Raw genomic sequence first — 19,608 nt, 5'->3', positions numbered from 1 at the left:
TAATAGATGATATGTGAATTTTACCTCAATAAAATAAAATTATAAAGTCGAAAACCGTGCAAAAAGTGTTATCTCCATTTATATTTGTTGTTACATAGCTTGTGAAATAAAAAAATTAAATATGATTAAAAGTGGAAAATGGTTAAAGGAATGGTATAAGTACATGTGATGTACTTTTATGTAGTCATAATACTACTGAATAATCCTGTTAATGCTTAATACATGTCCATTGAAAATGGCAGAACTTATATGTTAATATTGTATTACCCAAACCTTTTTTTCCAAAACGTATAGTAAATATTTATTAAGAGAAATCAAAATTTACCCCTAAATTATGGAATTTGAGAGTTCTATTTATCTTCCTCCAAAATAATTTTCTTTTTCCAATGAATACAAATATACAGGAATGAATCTTATTATCTAATTAACATTATTAATAACTAAAATCAGATATGTTGCTATCATCACCATCATCATTATTATCTCAAAATTTGGGTGTCTAAATATTCTTACTTAATATGTATGCATAATAAGCCTGATCTTTGGATGAATTTCTACAGCGCCATAATATTTATCATCAGCCTCACTTAGAAAAAAAGAAAATAAACCAATAAAAAAGACATGAATGTATGCGAGAGTACATCAAACTTTCTGAAACATTTTAAGTGCTTTCAACTGTGGTCCTAATGTCTTTCACAGAAAGAAACAAAATTCTCAATAAATATTAAAATTGCTAATATTTATTGAAATTACCTTCATTTCCATCCCCCACCCAATACTTTTCTCACACAAGTACAGAGATATAGGTATATGCATGTAAAATTATTATTTTATTTGTATATGACCTTATAGACAGTACGAATGTAAAGCTTACATAATGTCAGAATCATGGCAGCCTAAGTTGTTACTTTTTTCTCTCCCCTTGATTTACAATATTTAAAATTAACAAACTGGCTAAGGGACTACAACTTTGTTATACCAGTGAAAAGAAAGAATAATTATGTAACATCATATAGGTGCTAATTATTGCTACCTTGACCATCATATTACGGCATATAAATGTACCAAATTATCATATTATACACCTTAATTTACACAATGTTTAAGTAAAATGGATATTAATAACAATTTAAAGATTTATTTTACTTAAGAAAATGTAAAGCTTCCACTCTTACTTGACTCCAATACCAGAACCTATATCTCCAAATGTTGTGCAATATTCCTTTGGGATAAATAACACATATATTTCTCTAAAGATTCAGTTCAATGGTACAGATATCAAGGGATTTAGAGTTTTCAGGCTGTGAATGTACATATATGGTAGAATCATAATGTTTTTGACCCATACCCTGAACACCTGGACCAGATTGCATTCTACTCACTGTTTTTGCTGTTCAGAAACTAAGGTATTAAAGAAAGCACAAAAGTGGAACTGACAAAATTCTTGTTGTTTTTGTTAGTACTGAGATAAATTAGGGAGAGTCTTTGAGAGTATATGAAATGAATTGATTTCTATTTGAGAATTACAGGTTTGATTCCATCCACCCATTTGAAGGCATAAATGTTGTCAAAGGTTGGGTTTTCTTAAAAGTGTTTATTTCCCCAATTCTCAGGTTACAATTTAGTGCAACTAAATTTCCATGATGTTATGAATATCTTTTATCTTCCTAACCAAATAGGAATCACTGTTCCTGTTCAGCAGAAGTTAGGTATGAATCACCCCATATGATACAAGGAAATGGTGGTGAGCTAGAGAATAGTTCTCAGTCATGGTCAGAACACTCTTGCTCTTTACCTGCCTTCTCCTTGTTCTCAGAATGGTAATCCAACTTGCTACATTTCTAGAGAGATTTATTTGTGATGTGTATCTTCCATTTTATATAACAAAACCTACTTGGAGGAACCCACTGTCATATTGAAAGAAGAGCATGAGGTTACCCTGAGGACAGTCTAGTGAGGAAACAAATTTCCTGTTTATGGGGTTTGGGAAAGAGAGTAGACAATAGATGATGTAAAATTGTACTTTATAAGTGGTGATATTCCTGTGTTGATGTTACTACTTCTACATATTTGCCCACCCATAGCATAATGAGTCCATTTTCCTTAGAGAAAAATTAAATTATAATGTATTGAAATTACTGAAATTTGTTTTAGAAAAATTCTAATGTAATTGGTGGTTAATACTATATTACCCAGTTAATTCGGATCTTTAGCTGAGATTTTATTTTATTTTATTTTATTTTACCGTTTTTATTTATTTTTGAGACAGAGAGAGACAGAGCATGAACGGGGGAGGGGCAGAGAGAGAGGGAGACACAGAATCAGAAGCAGGCTCCAGGCTCTGAGCCATCAGCCCAGACCCGAAGTGGGGCTCGGACTCACGGACCGCAAGACTGTGACCTGAGCTGAAGTCGGATGCTTAACCGACTGAGCCACCCAGGCGCCCCTTTAGCTGAGATTTTAAAAATGCATTGAAGATTAACCTAAATGACTCATATAACAATAATACCAGTTATAGTAATCACAGTAGAATTATCCAAAGGAAACACAAGGAACATAAAAAGGATATTTATCTCAGATATAAAAATGTGTTCTTAAGAATGGAGTACATGTAATCTAAGAGACATAATTCCTGTTCTCACTCTATGGGTATTCTACATTCTCCTGTTGCATGAACACCTGGTGCCAAGAGTTGACTATTCAAAAGTATTGAGAGGGAGAAATGAGAAATGATCCTATTGTTTTCAACAACTTTGACACAGGTCAAATTACATCAGTCAATGCATTTCAAAGTCTATTGCATTTCCATAGTAATTATTACACACATATATATGTATAAATACATATACATATGAATTATTATAGTTTTGTTTCTTAATAATTTTGAAATGAAATATGAAAAATATAATGTATACAAACATTAAGTAGAAATTTACAAGACTGATAAAGAGGAATGATGACAATATTGGTGAATAAGGGATGATGCTAATATTGTAAACTCATGTTATTATTCTATCTGTGCTGTACATTACAAGGCTTTTGTTAGTGTTGCAATTATGAGCTTCAATGCAATTTAAATCTATACAAGAAATGGCAGATGATTGCTATACAAGAAACTGAAGATTAGCTAATGAGTTTCAATATATTTAAGTGAATTCCCCACTTTTGAATTTTCCACTGTGGTTTAATAAAGTGAAAAATGTTATTTCAGAGTTTTCTATTATTTTGTAAATGGAAAATCATTTCATAACTGCAAATGAAACACTTTGTAGAATCATAGAGAATAGAACTGTGTCAAGCATGTAATCTTGTTTCTCAAAAGTGATCTTGATCCAAAATTTGCTTGTTTGGTCTCATTCTTGTCTGACATTAATATCTCTGGACTAGTTTTGGGGTATGCACTTAGTGTGTATGTATGACTTTTGTTAACCAAAAGTCTTTGTGCATACTTTGTGTATGGTTTGCTTTGCACATCTTGTTCAAAAATATTTTTATTTATATATATGCATATATTTTTATAGCATAAGTTTGTATATAAAATCACTATGAGCTGTGAACCAAATGTAGTATATGTTACTTAATTGACCCTTATTTCCCAATCCAAAACGTTCGTTTTTCTTGCTGCCTTATTATTTCTCTGCTTTTTTATGTTTCTTCTGATTTATCTATTTCATGATGGGGACTTTTTTTGAAATTTAGGTTTTCTATAAATTTATGAAGTACACATTATAGTTCAGCTTCCTATACTCTTCTCCAAAAAATTATACTCTACAAAAAATAGTATTTGACTGCCTACAAGAATACTCAAAGTCTATTATGAAGTTTGAGTTATTTTTACATTAGTCATTCATTCACTCACAAACCCCTGTTGACAACTAACATGTGCACAATGTCTTGCTAGACACTGCAAATGCAAATATAAAAATAAAAATAAATATAAATATAATATGTATTTAATATATAAAGGGTTTGGTTAAACTGACACAAGAACATCAGTAGGTTTTTACAATACCATCAAGTTAGAATAGAAAAGAGAGATTGATCCATTGGCAAATATACTCCTCACCTACAAAGTCTGCCACTTTTCCAATTATTTGATATTAAGAACATTTAAGGGGTGGGTCTCTCTTCTCTCTGAGAAACAGTTGTTCTTCTGAAGAAGGTGATGAATGCAGCTGGATTCGGTGGTGGGAGGACACAAAATAGATTGGAGGGGTGTCAAATCAAATGCCAAAATTACCAGCGTGAGCTGAGTAGGAAAGAGCAAACAGCATTATAACAGATAGCTGACCTGGCAGAATCCTAATCATGTTTCAGGTCTAAGAGCATTTGTCTTTTCCTTTTTGAAAACTTTCCTGATCTCCACCAAAAGTTAGCTTAGTTGCCCTTTCCCTCTAATTTTGCCTGATCTGTGATGACACCAGAACCATCTTCAAGGAGCATTCTTATTAATTAGTTTGCCTTATGTTGCTTTGCTACTTCCAAAAAGTGTTGCTTTTTGAAGTATCTAATCTTTCTTTCTTCTATGAGAATAAAAGTAAAAGAGAAATGTAGGTTGGAGAAGTGCATAAAGAACACCTTGATATCTCTGATTCATCCACTATGCAACACAACATTAATTATCATCTTATGATGCCTGGTCGCTCTGGGAGGAAACATTAACGTGTACTATACATGCAGATGCATCCACTGCGATGTGGGCAAGGGGGAATGAAAGGGCTGAATTCAATATTCATATTCAAGTGTGAGGCCCAGAGTGTCCAAGAACACTGGAAGTCCATTACATATTCCTCCAGGAATTAACCATGTGGATTCTTTTCTAAAAAAGGTCTCTGAGTAAAGACCTATAAACACTGATAACTAAGGATGTCAACAATGGAGCAAAGAGGTCCCCAGGAGGACCAAAGTAAATCCTACCAATTGCTGAGACTCGATCATCACCTGGAGTTTCACATCAGCTTCAAAGACTTTTTATTAACTGTGAATTCATGCTCAAAGATTGCAAGATATTTGACAAATAGATCCAAAATTAAAGATAAAAATCAAGGTATAAAAATTAAAAAAATTGAAAGTAATATGTTATAAAAATAACAGATATAAAGCAGAATATATATACATAGGTATATATATATCTTTGTATATATAATTTCACCTTTCATTTACCTTTCTTCACTATAAGTGTAAAGGAAAGTTTTTACATGAGTTACAGTGAGTTTATCCATCAAGTCTAATCCACACTGATCCTCTACTATAATTTTGAACAGATTATTTTTAAAATATTCTGTTTCTATTAAGTCCTTAATATTTCCATTATTGCAAGGAAATAAATAATAAATTGCACGTATTTGGTAGAATTACTTCATGAAAATTTGTTTCAGTTTTTACATTAAAATAAAGAAAGGCTTAAATATAAGAATTTGCTTAGATATGTGGTAATAATTTATTCATTTGTTTTAAAAACATTTATCCATTTATCTCAAACTCATTTTCATTAAGGATTCACTTTAATTATTATAGTGTGAGTAGCTGTACAGCTCCAAGAAGAAAAAATGTGTTAAAGAGAGGAAACCAGAAACAACTGGATTTAAAGAATACTGAGATACCTGAAACATATTTCTCTCTGTTATAATTACTTTGATTTGAGCAGGTCATTCACAATTCTGGACATCACTTTCCTCACTAAAAAAAAAGGGTAACTTACTTACTTCACACATTTTAATTAAAATTAAATAGTATTTAGGGGTGCCTGGGCGGCTCAGTTGGTTGAGTGTCTGACTTCAGGTCAGGTCATGATCTCACGGTTTATGAGTTCAAGAACCACGTCTGGCTCTCTGCTAACAGCTCAGAGCCTGGAGCCTGCTTTGGATTCTGTATCTCTTCCTTTCTCTGCCTTCCCATGCTCATGCCCTTCTCTCTCTGTCACTCAGTAATAAATAAATGTTAAAAAAAATAAAATTAAATAGTATTCATGAATACTTAAAATATTCTCATGTACTTGAATCAAAACAGAGTTCTCTTCAGTAATCTATATTCTGATCTGTGACTTAAGTGTCTCAACACATAAACATCTCTATTTTCCCTCTGTATGTTAGGTGTCTAGAGAAAGTATCAGAGCGCTTTCCTCTTCTCCAGGTTCCATGATTACCAGACAGAAGATAATGACCAAAGTCCTGACAATTCTAATGTGCAATTCTTCAATTATGAGAAGATGTAAATAATGTGTCCTGCCTATGGAGCTTTTAGGATGATTGGCTGAGGCAACATGTAGAATGCACTACCATGTTTACTGTTTTGCTAGAAATTTCCAATAAATGATAGTGGCAGTATCAGAATAATTAAGACGAAGACTTCTCCATTTCTAAAACTTAAACCTCGGTGCCTTCTTTTCAAAAATAATTAGAGGTTATTAAGAATAATGACCCTGAATACTTTCCTTCTTAGGGAAGGATGTTCCAGCATCCTGGAGATTCCAACATCTCTAAGTTCCAGGTCTCTGAGTTCATTCTGATGGGATTCCCAGGCATTCACACCTGGCAGCACTGGCTCTCCCTGCCCCTGGCTCTGCTCTACCTCTTAGCTCTCACTGCCAACATCCTTATCCTGATCATCATCAATCAGGAGGCCACACTGCACCAACCTATGTACCATTTCCTGGGGATCCTGGCTGTGGTAGACATGGGACTGGCTACCACCATCATGCCCAAGATTTTGGCCATCTTATGGTTCAGTGCCAAGGCCATCAGTCTCCCTGAGTGTTTTGCTCAGATGTATGTCATACATTGTTTTGTGGGCATGGAATCAGGTATCTTTGTCTGCATGGCTATAGATAGATATGTAGCCATTTGTAAACCACTACACTATCCAGCAATAATCACTGAATCTTTTGTGGTCAAAGCAACTGTGCTCATGGCCCTCCGAAATACCCTAACTACCATCCCAGTGCCTGTGTTGGCTGCTCAGAGACACTACTGCTCACAGAACCAAATTGAGCACTGCCTGTGCTCTAATCTTGGAGTCACTAGCTTATCCTGTGATGACAGGACAATTAACAGCATCTACCAGCTACTTCTGGCATGGACACTGATGGGGAGTGATGTGGCTTTGATTTTTTTATCATATGTTTTGATACTTCACTCAGTGCTGAAGCTGAACTCAGCAGAAGCTGCTTCCAAAGCCCTAAGTACCTGCACTTCCCACCTCATCCTAATCCTATTCTTCTACACAGTTGTCATTGTCATTTCTATCACCCATAATGCAACAATGACGCTTCCCCTTGTCCCAGTTCTACTCAATGTACTACACAATGTCATTCCTCCTGCCCTCAACCCCATGGTATATGCACTCAAGAACAAGGAGCTCAGGGAGGGCTTGTATAAGCTTGTGAAGCTGAACATCAAAGGCAACGAACGTGGAAGAGGCTCACTTAGGTAATTTTCCCACATATTTATCCATTATATTTTCCAATCATTATACGTGGTTGAAGAAGTAGGGTACATGGGCATTGTGGCTACTTCAGTTAGTGTAAGGAATCTCTTTTGTAAATGAAGCTTCCAAAAAGGGGGTGAAACTAATATTTCAAATCTTGTAAGTCAGGAAGGATCTTCATCATAACACAATGATGCCACTTATCTCAAGGAATCCAAGGAAGGGACAAGTAGAATATTCATCTCATTTTCCATGCTAGTTGTTTGGCTACAATTTCTAGACAGTGTTGAGTGGAAGTGGTTAGAGCAGATACTGCCACTCTCTTCTTTTTAATTGGAGAGTTTAATCATGCACATTTATTTACTTACTGAAACATAGGACTTACTCCTGCCATTTGTCTATTTGCTTTTAAATGTGCCTTATATATTTTTAAATGAACAAAATACTTGAGTAGACATTTTTTTAAAGATGTGTAAGTGCCATCAAGCACATAAAGAAATGTTCAATATCATTAGTCATTGGACAAATTCAATTCAAAACCATGATTTGTATTTCCCTGATGATGAGTGATATTATACGACATCCTACATCCTTTCAAATGGCTGTAATTTCTTTTTCTTAATCAAGTAAGCAAGTGTTGGATTTTGTGGCTACAGTGGAATCATTGTGTATTGCTGGTGGGAATGTAAAATCATGCAAGAGATGTGGCAAACAGCTCAGGAAAATAGACAAAAAGTTAAGTACACTTACTATATAATTCAACAATGCAACTCCTAAGTATATACCCAGACTACTTAAAAATAGGTATTACTATAAAAGTTTGTACATGAATGTTCCTAGTAGCATTATTTGCCAAAAAAATGGGAATAACCCAAATGTCAATCAGCTTTTAAATGGAAAAAGAGAATTAGATGTAGTCACACAAGAAAATTAATCATCTATTAGTATAAAGTACTGATACATGGTATTATAGATATTAACTTTGAAAACATTCTAAGTGAAAAAGCCAGACACAAAAGACTACATCTTGTATGATTCCATTTATATGAAGTGTTCTGAACAGGTAAGTCTACTGAATTAGAAAGCAAATTGGTTATTTCCCAGGGTAGGAGAGACAGGACAATTAACGTTTATTGAGTTTCCTTCTGAGGTAATGAAATGTTCTGGAATTATATAGTGCTGATGGTTTCAGAGCCATTTAATTTACATTTCAAATGGTAAAATGGTTAATTTTATGGTATGTGGATTTTACCCAATAAAAAATAAAATAAAATAAAATAAAACTGTCAAAAGTGTTCTCTACACATGTGCTTATTGTTTCAATCCTGCAATATAAAGAACATATATGTCTAAGAATAGAAAAATGGATAAACAAACCATGTAATTATGTATGATAATACTTTTATTTAATTATAATATTACTGAATAATCTTGTTTGAGTTGCTTATTATATAATGTCAATTGAAAATTACAAGATTTATATTTTAAAATGATAGTGTCTAATTTTTTTCAAAAATGTATATAGCAAATGTTTATTAAGAAATGCATAAGAAGTTACCTGTAGTCTCTTTAATTTGAGTTCAAGTTATCTCCTTCATCATTATTATCTCAAAATTTGGGCATCTAAATATTTCTAACTTAATATATCAGCTAGTTAACTGGGACTTTTGATGAATTTCTACAATGCCAAAATATCCATCATCAACCTTATTTTTTTAAAGAAATCAAATAAACATATGAATGAACGTGTATGAGAGTGATTACAACATTCTGACACATTGTAAATACTGTCAAATGCATCCTACTGGTCCAACAGAGAAAGAAACACAACTCTTCAATCAATATTAAAATTGGTAGCATTCAGTAGATGTTGCTGTGTTTATTCCAATCTTCCCCATATATAATTCTCTTACACAAGCAGATATAAATACATGCACATAAAATTACTCTCTTGGGGCGCCTGGGTGGCGCAGTCGGTTAAGCGTCCGACTTCAGCCAGGTCACGATCTCGCGGTCCGTGAGTTCGAGCCCCGCGTCAGGCTCTGGGCTGATGGCTCGGAGCCTGGAGCCTGTTTCTGATTCTGTGTCTCCCTCTCTCTCTGCCCCTCCCCCGTTCATGCTCTGTCTCTCTCTGTCCCAAAAATAAATAAAAAACGTTGAAAAAAAAAATTAAAAAAAAAAAAATTACTCTCTTATTTATATATCATCTTATAGGTGGCAAGAAGGTAAAGTTTCCATTCATTTTCCTCCTCAGATAAGGTTTGACTGGAGTCTCATATCAGCACCTATGCTCTAATGTGGCAAAATAGCCCCTTGGGATATATAACACACCTTTTTTTTTTTCTTTAAGGATTCAGTTCAACAGCATAGATATCAAGGGATTTAGAGGTTTAGAGCTGTACATATACATATATTGTAGAATTGTAATTTTTTTACCAATACCCTCAACATCTAGACCAGATTGCCTTCAGCTCATTGTTTTTGCTGTCCAGAAAGTAAGGTATTAAAAGAATATAAAAAGTGGGACTAGTAATAGGATTTTTGCTGTTCTTCTTAGTTCTAAGTTGAACTGGAGGGAAGCTCTCATAAAGAAGAGACAGGCTTTGAGTGCCTATGAATTGATTATTATATTCTCAGAAACACAGGTTTGATTGCATCCACCCATGTGAAGGCAGAGGTGTTGTAAAATATTGGGTTTTCTTGACAATTTTTATTTCCTCAATTCTCACATTGCAATTTAGTGTAAATTTGCAACATGCTTATGAATATCTATGCTATTTTCCTAAATAAATAGGAATTATTGGTTCTAGAAGTCCCATATGAATTACCTTCATGACAGGAAGAAATAGAATAACTAGAGAATAGTTTTCAGTCCTGGTCAAAATACTCTTGCTTTTTACCTGCCCTCCTATTGTCTCAGAATGAGATTCTAATTTACTTGCTTCATTTCTAGAGAGATTTATTTGTGACTCTGTTTCTTCCATTCTAGATAGCAAAACCTACTTGAAGGAACTCACTGTCATATTGACACAGTCACATGAGATTGCACAGAGTGAGAAAACAACCTTACTCTTTATAGGGTTTGGAAAAGAGAACAGACAAGAGACCATATAAAATTGTGCTTTAGTAGTGGTAATACTCCTTTGTTAATGTTACTACTTGAATACCCCTGCCCACCCACCCTTAGCATGATATCAGTCCGTTTCTCTTGCAGAAAAATTAAAGTACAATATATTTAAATCATTTAATCTTGTTTTGGAAAAAGTCTGATATAATTTGTCATTAATACCATATTACATGGTGTTAACTGGTATCTTTAACCAAAAGGTTTGCAAATGTATCGAAGATGGACCTAAATGTCTCATAAAAATAAAACCAGTTTTAGTAACCAACACTAGAACTACCAAAGAGAAACACAAGGAACATAACTAGGATATTTATATCACATATAGGAAACATATTTTTTAGAAAGGAGCAAAATTGATCTCAGACATACTTCCTATTCTTAATTTATGGGTATCTAGCTTTCCCCAATTTTTCTACTTTCTTCAGCTGCAGGAAAACATAATGTCAACAACTGACTGGTTAAAAATACTGAGAGGGAGAAATGAGGAATGATCCAATTTTTTCAACAGTTTTAACAATTTGTACACCCTATTGAAATATTTATCAATAATATATTTCTAAGTCTATCTTATTTTCATAGTAATCACTTATTTTTATGGGTAGGTAATTATGCATCTGTACCCATATATGAATTGTAATACTTCTATTCCTTAATGATAATTTCAAAAAAAAAGTGAAAGACATAATGTGTTATACAAACATTAAGTAGAAATGTATAAGCTGGACAGAAACTTGGTGACAATATTGGTATGAAAAAAGTCCAGATTCTTACACTGCAAACTCATATTATTATTTTGTCATTAACACAAATTACAAGGCTTTTGTTAGTCTTTCAGTGATTAGCTTCTAGTGTACACCAGTGTTGCCAAACAGGAAATTGAAAAACAACCAAAAAGTTGTTAAATATTTAAGCGAATTCCTCTTTTAAAAAATTTCTACCCCAGAGCACCTGGATGGCTCAGTCGGTTAAGCGTCTGACTTTGGCTCAGGTCATGATCTCACAGTTCATGAGGTCAAGCCCAGCCGGGCTCTGCACTAGTGGTCTGAAGCCTGCTTGGGATTCTCCCTCTCTCTGTCTCTGTCTGCCCGTTTGCCACTTGCATTCTCTCAATCTCTCTCTCTCTCTCTCAAAATACATAAATAAACTTAAAAAAATAAAAACAAAAATTTTCTACCATGTACTAATAAAGTGAAAACGATATTGTCAGTATTTTCTGTGTGGAAAAATGTATTAAACCTTTGGTGATTAAATAATTTGGTACAGTCAACTTTAATTGTATGCCATCTATTATTTCTCAAAGATGACTTTTATCCCACTTATGCTTTTGTTTTCTATTTTGTGTGACATTAATATTTCCAGCCAAATTTTGTTTTATGTGTTTGATGTGTTAGTATGTACTTTGTTTCCCCAAAACATCTGTGCATAATTTGTGTATTGCTTTATATATATATATATGCATATGTAAATTATATATGTATATTTTTATTGCATATGTGTATATAAAATCACTAGGTAATATGACCAATTAATAGTGTAGTTTAATTGACCTTTACTGCCCAATCCTAAATGCATGTTTTTTTCTCTGCTTTATTTTTTTCTTTGCTTTTTTTGGGAATTTCCTTTGTTTAATCTATTTTATGAAAAAGGATTTTTATTTTTTTACAATTTTAAGTTTCTTTCGTATGAAGTAGTTCTGTTTCTTCTGGTGGCTCCTTTTGTGCTTTTCAAAGAATAATATTTGGACAACAGCATACTAATTCTTAAAGTCTATTAGGAAATTTAAATCATTTTCATTCATCTGTTTATTTACTCAAAAACATCTGTAATATCTAATATGTGCACGATGCCTTGCTAGACACTGCAAATACAAATGTAAATACAGTATGTACAAATATTAAGGGTTTGGTTAAATTGTGGCTGGGCTGATTCAAGAACGCAGTAGGCTTTTACAATACCATGATGTTAGAATAGAAAAAAGAGATCAGGAGATATACTCCTTACCTACAAAGCCTGCCACTTTTCCAATTATTTGATATTAAGAACATTTAAGGGGTGGGTCTCTCTCCTTTCCGAGAAATAGTTGTTCTTCTGAAGAAGGTGATGATTGCAGCTGGATTCGGTGGCGGGAGGACACAAAATAGATTGGAGGGGTGCTAAATCAAACGCCAAATTACCAGTGTGAGCTGAGTAGGAAAGAGCAAACAGCATTATAACAGATAGCTGACCTGGCAGAATCCTAATCATGTTTCAGGTCTAAGAGCATTTGTCTTTTCCTCTTTGAAAACTTTCCTGATCTCCACGAGAAGTTGGCTTAGTTGCCCTTTCCCTCTAGTTTTGCCTGATCTGTGATGACACCAGAACCATCTTCAAGGAGCATTCTTATTAATTAGTTTGCTTTGTGCTGCTTTGCTACTTCCAAAAAATGTTGCTTTTTGAAGCATCTAATCTTTCATTCTTCCATGAGAATAAAGATAAAAGAGAAATGTAGGTGTAAAAACTAATCTCCAAGGCACAGATGCAAATCTTGTTGGGGAATATGATTGCATAAAACTAAGTTAATGGAGTGGGGTTTGGCCAAGGGGTCAGGGGACAGCACCTCCAAATTCTGGTTCTAGTTTCCCTGGAAAGATTTTGTTTTGTTTTGTTTTTTTAACTTGAACTTTAAACATGTAATAACATGATTTTTTGGCAAACCAAAAAAAAATTGATATTTTTAATCTATCCACTCTCCTTAATATTAACTATTCCCTTATGATGACTGAAAGTTTATTTTGAGAAGAAATTTTAACAAACACTATATATATATATATATATATATATATATATATATATATATATACATATATAATGAAAGCCAAGGATGAAGCATCATAAAAAATGAGAGGGTAGAATTCAATATTCATACTAAATGTGAGAAACCCAGTGTTCATCTACTACTCAACTCCAAACTAGCAACCAGTCATATATTCCTGCAGGAAGTAAGTTGGTGGGTTATTTTCTGAACAAATTCAGAGTCCCTGAGAAAAGACATATAACACTGATCACTAAGAATGTCTACAAAGAAGCAGTAGTCCCTATAAGAGCTCTCAAAGGAAAAGATACCAACTGATGATATGTACTCATCACCTGGAATCTCAAGTAAGCCTTCAAAGGCTCTTCTGTATTAAGTGTAACTTAATAGTCAAATGTTGCATAACATTTGAGGAATAGTTCCCAAACTAAAGTTAAAAGATAAAGCAAGCTAGCAAAAATATGATTCAACCTTAGAAGTTATAAAAACAATAGATATGAAGCAGAATAGGTATATTAATACAAATACATAGTTTATTTTTCTTCACTATGTTATAAGCACACGGCATGTCATTACATGGTTTAAGATTAGTATATCCACCAGTCTACATTAACATTAATTATTGTGTTTTATTATGCCCTTGATATTTGAAACACTGAAAACAATAATAAATAGAACATCTTTGGTAAAAACAGATAATGAAAATCTGCTTTCAGTTTTTAATTAAAATATTATAAATGGTTAAAATAAGAATGTTACAGTGTAATTTGATTATAGCAACACTTCTGTCAAATCATTTATCTTAAACTCTATTTTTTCCTATCTGCTTTATTCATTATAGTGTGACTGGCTGGACAGCTTTAAGATGCAAAAGTATGTCCCACTAGGGGAAAGTCACTCAAAGTCAGAATCAAGTGGACACAAACTACTGAGTTTCCAGGTATATTTCTTTTACAGTAACTTGGCTTTAGACAGCTTGTTTGCATTTTTAGATATCAGTTTTCCTGTTTAAAAATGAATATACTAAATTACCTCATATATTATAATGACATTATAATATTCATGATTATTTCACAAATTTTTGAGTACTTGAACTTTTAAAAACAGATAATTCTTATATTCTTTCACCTAATCTGTTACCAAAAGGTTTCTCTGCATAAAAACCTCTACTCTGAATCTATACCTTTGGTTCCTAAAATAACCAACTCTGTCAAAATAAAGCTTAAGAGGCCAGGCTGTGTTACAAGATTGCTTTCATCCTGTCAGTCTCCATAACTTATAAGATGGAAGGTAATGACCAAGGTTCTGGTAACTCCAATGTCCTTATTCTTCAATTGTAAGAAGGTGGAAATAATGTGACCTGCCTTATGGAGATTTTGTGATGATTAAGAGAGTTAAACATGGAATGTGCTATCATGGTTCATGTCATTAGAAATGTCCGATTGGGGCGCCTGGGTGGCTCAGTGGGTTAAGCATCCGACTTCAGCTCAGGTCACGATCTCGCGGTCCGTGAGTCCGAGCCCCACGTTGGGCTATGGGCTGACTGCTCAGAGCCTAGAGCCTGCTTCCGATTCTGTGTCTCCTTCTCTCTCTGCCCCTCCCCTGTTCATGCTCTGTCTCTTTCTGTCTCAAAAATAAATAAACGTTAAAAAAAATAAATGTCCGATAAATGTTAGTGGCAGGATCAGAATAATGAAGATGAAGACTCCTGCATTTCATAAACATGAAGGTGGGTAACATCTTTTAAAATACTGTCAGAGAGAATATTAAGAATTGTAACTTTGTATATGCTTTTCCCTTAGTGAAGGATGTTCCAGGATCTCACACATTCCAACATCTCTAAGTTCCAGGTCTCTGAGTTCATTCTGATGGGATTCCCAGGCATTCACACCTGGCAGCACTGGCTCTCCCTGCCCCTGGCTCTGCTCTACCTCTTAGCTCTCACTGCCAACATCCTTATCCTGATCATCATCAATCAGGAGGCCACACTGCATCAGCCTATGTACTTTTTCCTAGGTGTCCTGGCTGTTGTAGACATGGGACTGGCTACCACCATCATGCCTAAGATTTTGGCCATCTTATGGTTCAATGCCAAGGCCATCAGTCTCCCTGAGTGTTTTGCTCAGATGTATGTCATACATTGTTTTGTGGTTATGGAGTCAGGTATCTTTGTCTGCATGGCTATAGATAGATATGTAGCCATTTGCAAACCACTACGCTATCCAGCAATAGTTACTGATTCTTTTGTGGTCAAGGCAACTGTGTTCATGACACTTAGAAACAGCCTGGCTACCATCCCAGTGCCTGTGTTGGCTGCTCAGAGACACTACTGCTCACAGAACCAAATTGAGCACTGCCTGTGCTCTAATCTTGGAGTCACTAGCTTATCCTGTGATGACAGGACAATCAACAGCATCTACCAGCTACTTCTGGCATGGACACTGATGGGGAGTGACCTGGCTTTGATTTTTTTATCGTATGTTTTGATACTTCACTCAGTGCTGAAACTGAACTCAGCAGAAGCTGCTTCCAAAGCCCTAAGTACCTGTACTTCCCACCTCATCCTCATTTTGTTCTTTTACACAGTCATTGTTGTCATTTCTATCACCCATAGTGCAGCAATCACGCTTCCCCTTGTCCCAGTTCTCCTCAATGTACTACACAATGTCATTCCTCCCGCCCTCAACCCCATAGTGTATGCACTCAAGAATAAGGAACTCAGGCATGGCTTATATAAAGCTCTTAAGTTGAACATCAAAAGCAACTAACATGGAGAAGGGGCTCACTTAGGTAAAATCCCAAATATTTATCCTTATGTTTTTCCTATCATTATGCATGACAGAAGTACTATGGAAAAAGGGCACTGTGGCAGTTTTTCAGTTAATGTAACAAATTAGTGGTAACGAACTTAAAAAACAACCAGGTGACAATTAGTTTTGAAATGTTTGGGTTTCAAGCAAACATCTTACTGGAAAAGGGGACCATTCTGATTCTTACATTCCCAGGGATTCTAGGGAAAGACAAGTGAAATATACTACTTGACCTTCCTCAGACCTCTCTGAGGAGGTTTATCTTTTCTTTGCATATTTCACACTCTTTTTTTCTTGTTTAAGAATGTCTTTCTCCAGCGGTGTGCCTGGGTGGCTTAGTCAGTTAAATATCCCTTGATTTTGGTTGGGGTCATGATCTCAGGGTTCATTTAATGGTTCGTCTCATAGTTCAGGAGTTCAAGCCCCAAGTTGGAATCCCTGCTTGTGATTCTCTCTCTCTCTGTCTCTCTCTGCTCCTCCCTGTTCTTTCTGTATAAAAATAAATAAATAAACTTAAAAAACTGTCTTTCTCCATTTCTCAATTCACAAGGAAGAAAATACTGATTGTCCAAATTAATCATATTTATTCGTTCAATACATTTCAGTATCAATTGGAATATTTTTTCCCATTGCAAATGTCCAGGGAAGCATTCTGTCCATATTTATTTTGGGAAATCCTTTCTGAAATAATTAACCATTATCCAAGATCCATACCCTTCATGCATCACTCAGTTAGAAACTAAATAATGTCCTTGGATACCAAAGTAACAAGAAATAAAAATCATGAGGGGCGCCTGGGTGCCTCAGTCAGTTGAGAGCCCAACTTCGCTCAGGTCATGATCTCATAGTTTGTGGGTTCGAGCCCCACATCGAGCTCTGTGCTGACAGCTCAGAGCCTGGAGCCTGCTTTGGGTTCTGTGTCTCCCTCTCTCTGCCCCTCACTTGCTCACGTTCTGTCTTTCAAAAATAAATAAGCATAAAGAAACAATTTTAAAAAAGAAATAAAAGTCATGAGAATAATACACTGTTAATGGATTATTAAAATACTGCAATCTAAGTGTCTAGAAAATAACTTTATATGAGTATCAACACTAATAGAGGTCTTTGTAACTTGGCAAGACTTTAACAACTGTATATAATTAAAGCATCTTCATATTTTCCTATTTTGAATTCAGGGCATCTAGAATTGCTACACTACTTTGGGGTTTGTGGATTTGTAACATGATTTTCATGGGTTCCATGTTGATAAATTGTTGAAAGAGCAGTTTCCAGAATGAGGAGGAATGTTACAGGGGACGGTAGGCACTGAAGAAGCAAAATGAAAAAAACATTTAATGTAATTTACATTGAGGTGTAGATACACTCTCATAATTTCACTGCTTATAAAATGTATAACAAACATTATGAATGAAAAAGTATCAGGACTGTTTCTAATATTGCCAATGCCATGGTTACACTACCCTTAAAAATTTTTCTCAATGATCATAACCAAAAGACCATGGTCATGTTTGAGATAATTTTTTTTTGTTTTTAAGCCTTTTATTCTTCTATACCAGGCTACTCACTTTTTTTTTTTCAGGGGGGCTTCATCCACTTAAAGCCATCCTGTTATTCAGTCCAATCTTATTTGGGGATCTCTCTAAGTCATCTTAGAGGCAACTGAAATCTGTTTTTTCACTTGCTGTTTATTGTTTATATATTTACCTCACCACCCATTTAACTGTTGAACTGACATAGATTGCAAAAATGCTGGTGATAAAATAGGAAAAAGATAAGAATTGGTGGAAATATGGCATAAGCAAAATATGAATAAGAAAATATAATCTAATTACAAAATTCACAAACAGAAATTTATAGTTATGCTTTCACCCAAATGTGAAATTTAAGAAATTTAAGAAATGAGACAGATGAACAACGGGGGAAAAAAGAGAGAAGCAAACCATAAAACAGACTCTTAGCTGTGGAGAACAAACTGAGGGTTGCCGGAGGGGAAAAGGGTGGTGGGTTTAATGGGTGAAAGGTATTAAGGAGGGTACTTGTAAGGAGCACTTTGTGTTATATGTAAGTGATGAGTCACTAAATTCTACTTCTGAAACTCATACTACACTATATGTTAGATAACTAGAATTTAAATAAAAACTTAAAACTATAAAATCAAAAGAAAAAGAAAGAAATTTATATCATGTTGCTTAAAAATTGCTACAATTGGGATTTAAATTTTCCTTCAATCATTTTGGCTACAAAAAGAAAGTTCTAAATTATAAGTTTCACAAAAGCTTAATCAAAACAAGTTGTTCTGGATGGGCTCAACATTCCTGACATTGAGATGGGAGAGGTGATATTTTGCATGAGTTCTAATCAATATAAGCACTTTTATAACTTATGGAACTCCCAATAGCATCTCTATAACAAAAATAATGGATTTTTCCTGTTTGTTGTTTCATATAGTGTACCTCATAGGACTAAGGAAATAACAAGAAAAGAAGTTTCAGTAAATGCAATTTCATAAGGGCACAATGTTGACCTCACTGCAATCCTGGTATAAAGTTCTCTCGTATTCTTTTTCATTTAACTGTTAAATTGTGGATATATAAATGAATATAAGAAATCAGATGTCCTTCAGTCAATCCTTTGTTAATATCACAAATCTTGACTTTAAAATGTATTGAAAGTCACTAATACTAGCAGGAATTAGGGGTAATCTGTTAGTGTAATCTGTTAATTAAGGGATATTTAATTATTTTTGTTAATCAACTAGTTAAATGATATGCACAGTCTTGCCCTAGATCAAGTCAAAAGATCTTTCATTTGATTATCTAAGAACCTTCTTAATTTTCACAACACAGCCGTTCATATTATAGCATATGTGCCAGTTGTACAACTGTCTGGACCTCTGGACCAAACATTCCATGAAAAGATTAATGACTTATTCATCTCTGTATCAATAGCATTTAATATAATGTAAGATGTACACTGTAAATTATAAATGAATACTTTTGACTGAGCAAGTACATTTTCTTCACTTTAAATTTAACAGCCATTGACTTATAATTTATATCACAATTAGCATAATACCCAGCTCATCGTGATGTGTTAGATTTGCAGCTGCTCCAGAAGATATTAGTAGTATGGAAGAACTTTGAGAGTTGTAGGACTATACCTACGAGATTCACTGAACCTCATGGAGCCACCTGGAGAAGTTTCAGGTCTGTCTACCTCTATATCTTGTCTAACACACATGGAGCTGTAGAATTGTGTCTAACTTCAGCAAGAGAGATAGACTGCAAATGTAAAGTTCAGCATGATGTACATCCAAACGATAAGTTACTATTAGCAATGTAGTATGTTTTAGCTTGCTAGGAACCTTAGGGTAGTGAATACCAAAACAAAAATGTCTGTTTGTACACTGGAACCCTTGATACAGGATAAGGAAATAATGTAAATGTTGCTCAGTA

The 19,608-nt window shown here is 34.4% G+C and overlaps 2 protein-coding genes across 2 annotated transcripts; both read left to right on the top strand.

The window, feature by feature from the left end:
• Positions 1–6,447: 6,447 nt before the first annotated feature.
• On the top strand, positions 6,448–7,431 carry LOC132660618 (olfactory receptor 56B2-like). The gene has a single exon (XM_060604423.3). The coding sequence runs from the start codon at positions 6,448–6,450 to the stop codon at positions 7,429–7,431; it is 984 nt and encodes a 327-aa protein (XP_060460406.3).
• A 7,720-nt stretch (positions 7,432–15,151) lies between these two features.
• Positions 15,152–16,111, top strand: LOC132662434 (olfactory receptor 56B2-like). Its single transcript, XM_078433969.2, has one exon. It carries the CDS (start codon positions 15,152–15,154, stop codon positions 16,109–16,111), a length of 960 nt encoding a protein of 319 aa, XP_078290095.2.
• The last annotated feature ends 3,497 nt before the right edge of the window (positions 16,112–19,608 follow it).

This window comes from Panthera onca, chromosome D1 (genome assembly GCF_046562875.1).
Source record: "Panthera onca isolate mPanOnc1 chromosome D1, mPanOnc1 haplotype 2, whole genome shotgun sequence".
In the NCBI taxonomy this organism is placed as follows: Eukaryota; Metazoa; Chordata; class Mammalia; order Carnivora; family Felidae; genus Panthera; species Panthera onca.
Note: the sequence above shows the minus strand (reverse complement) of the source record. Positions and strands in the feature narration are given on the sequence as shown.

Coding starts and splice junctions, on each gene's coding strand:
- LOC132660618 (XM_060604423.3), top strand. CDS start 6,448: ATGTTCCAGCATCCTGGAGATTCCAACATCTCTAAGTTCCAGGTCTCT.
- LOC132662434 (XM_078433969.2), top strand. CDS start 15,152: ATGTTCCAGGATCTCACACATTCCAACATCTCTAAGTTCCAGGTCTCT.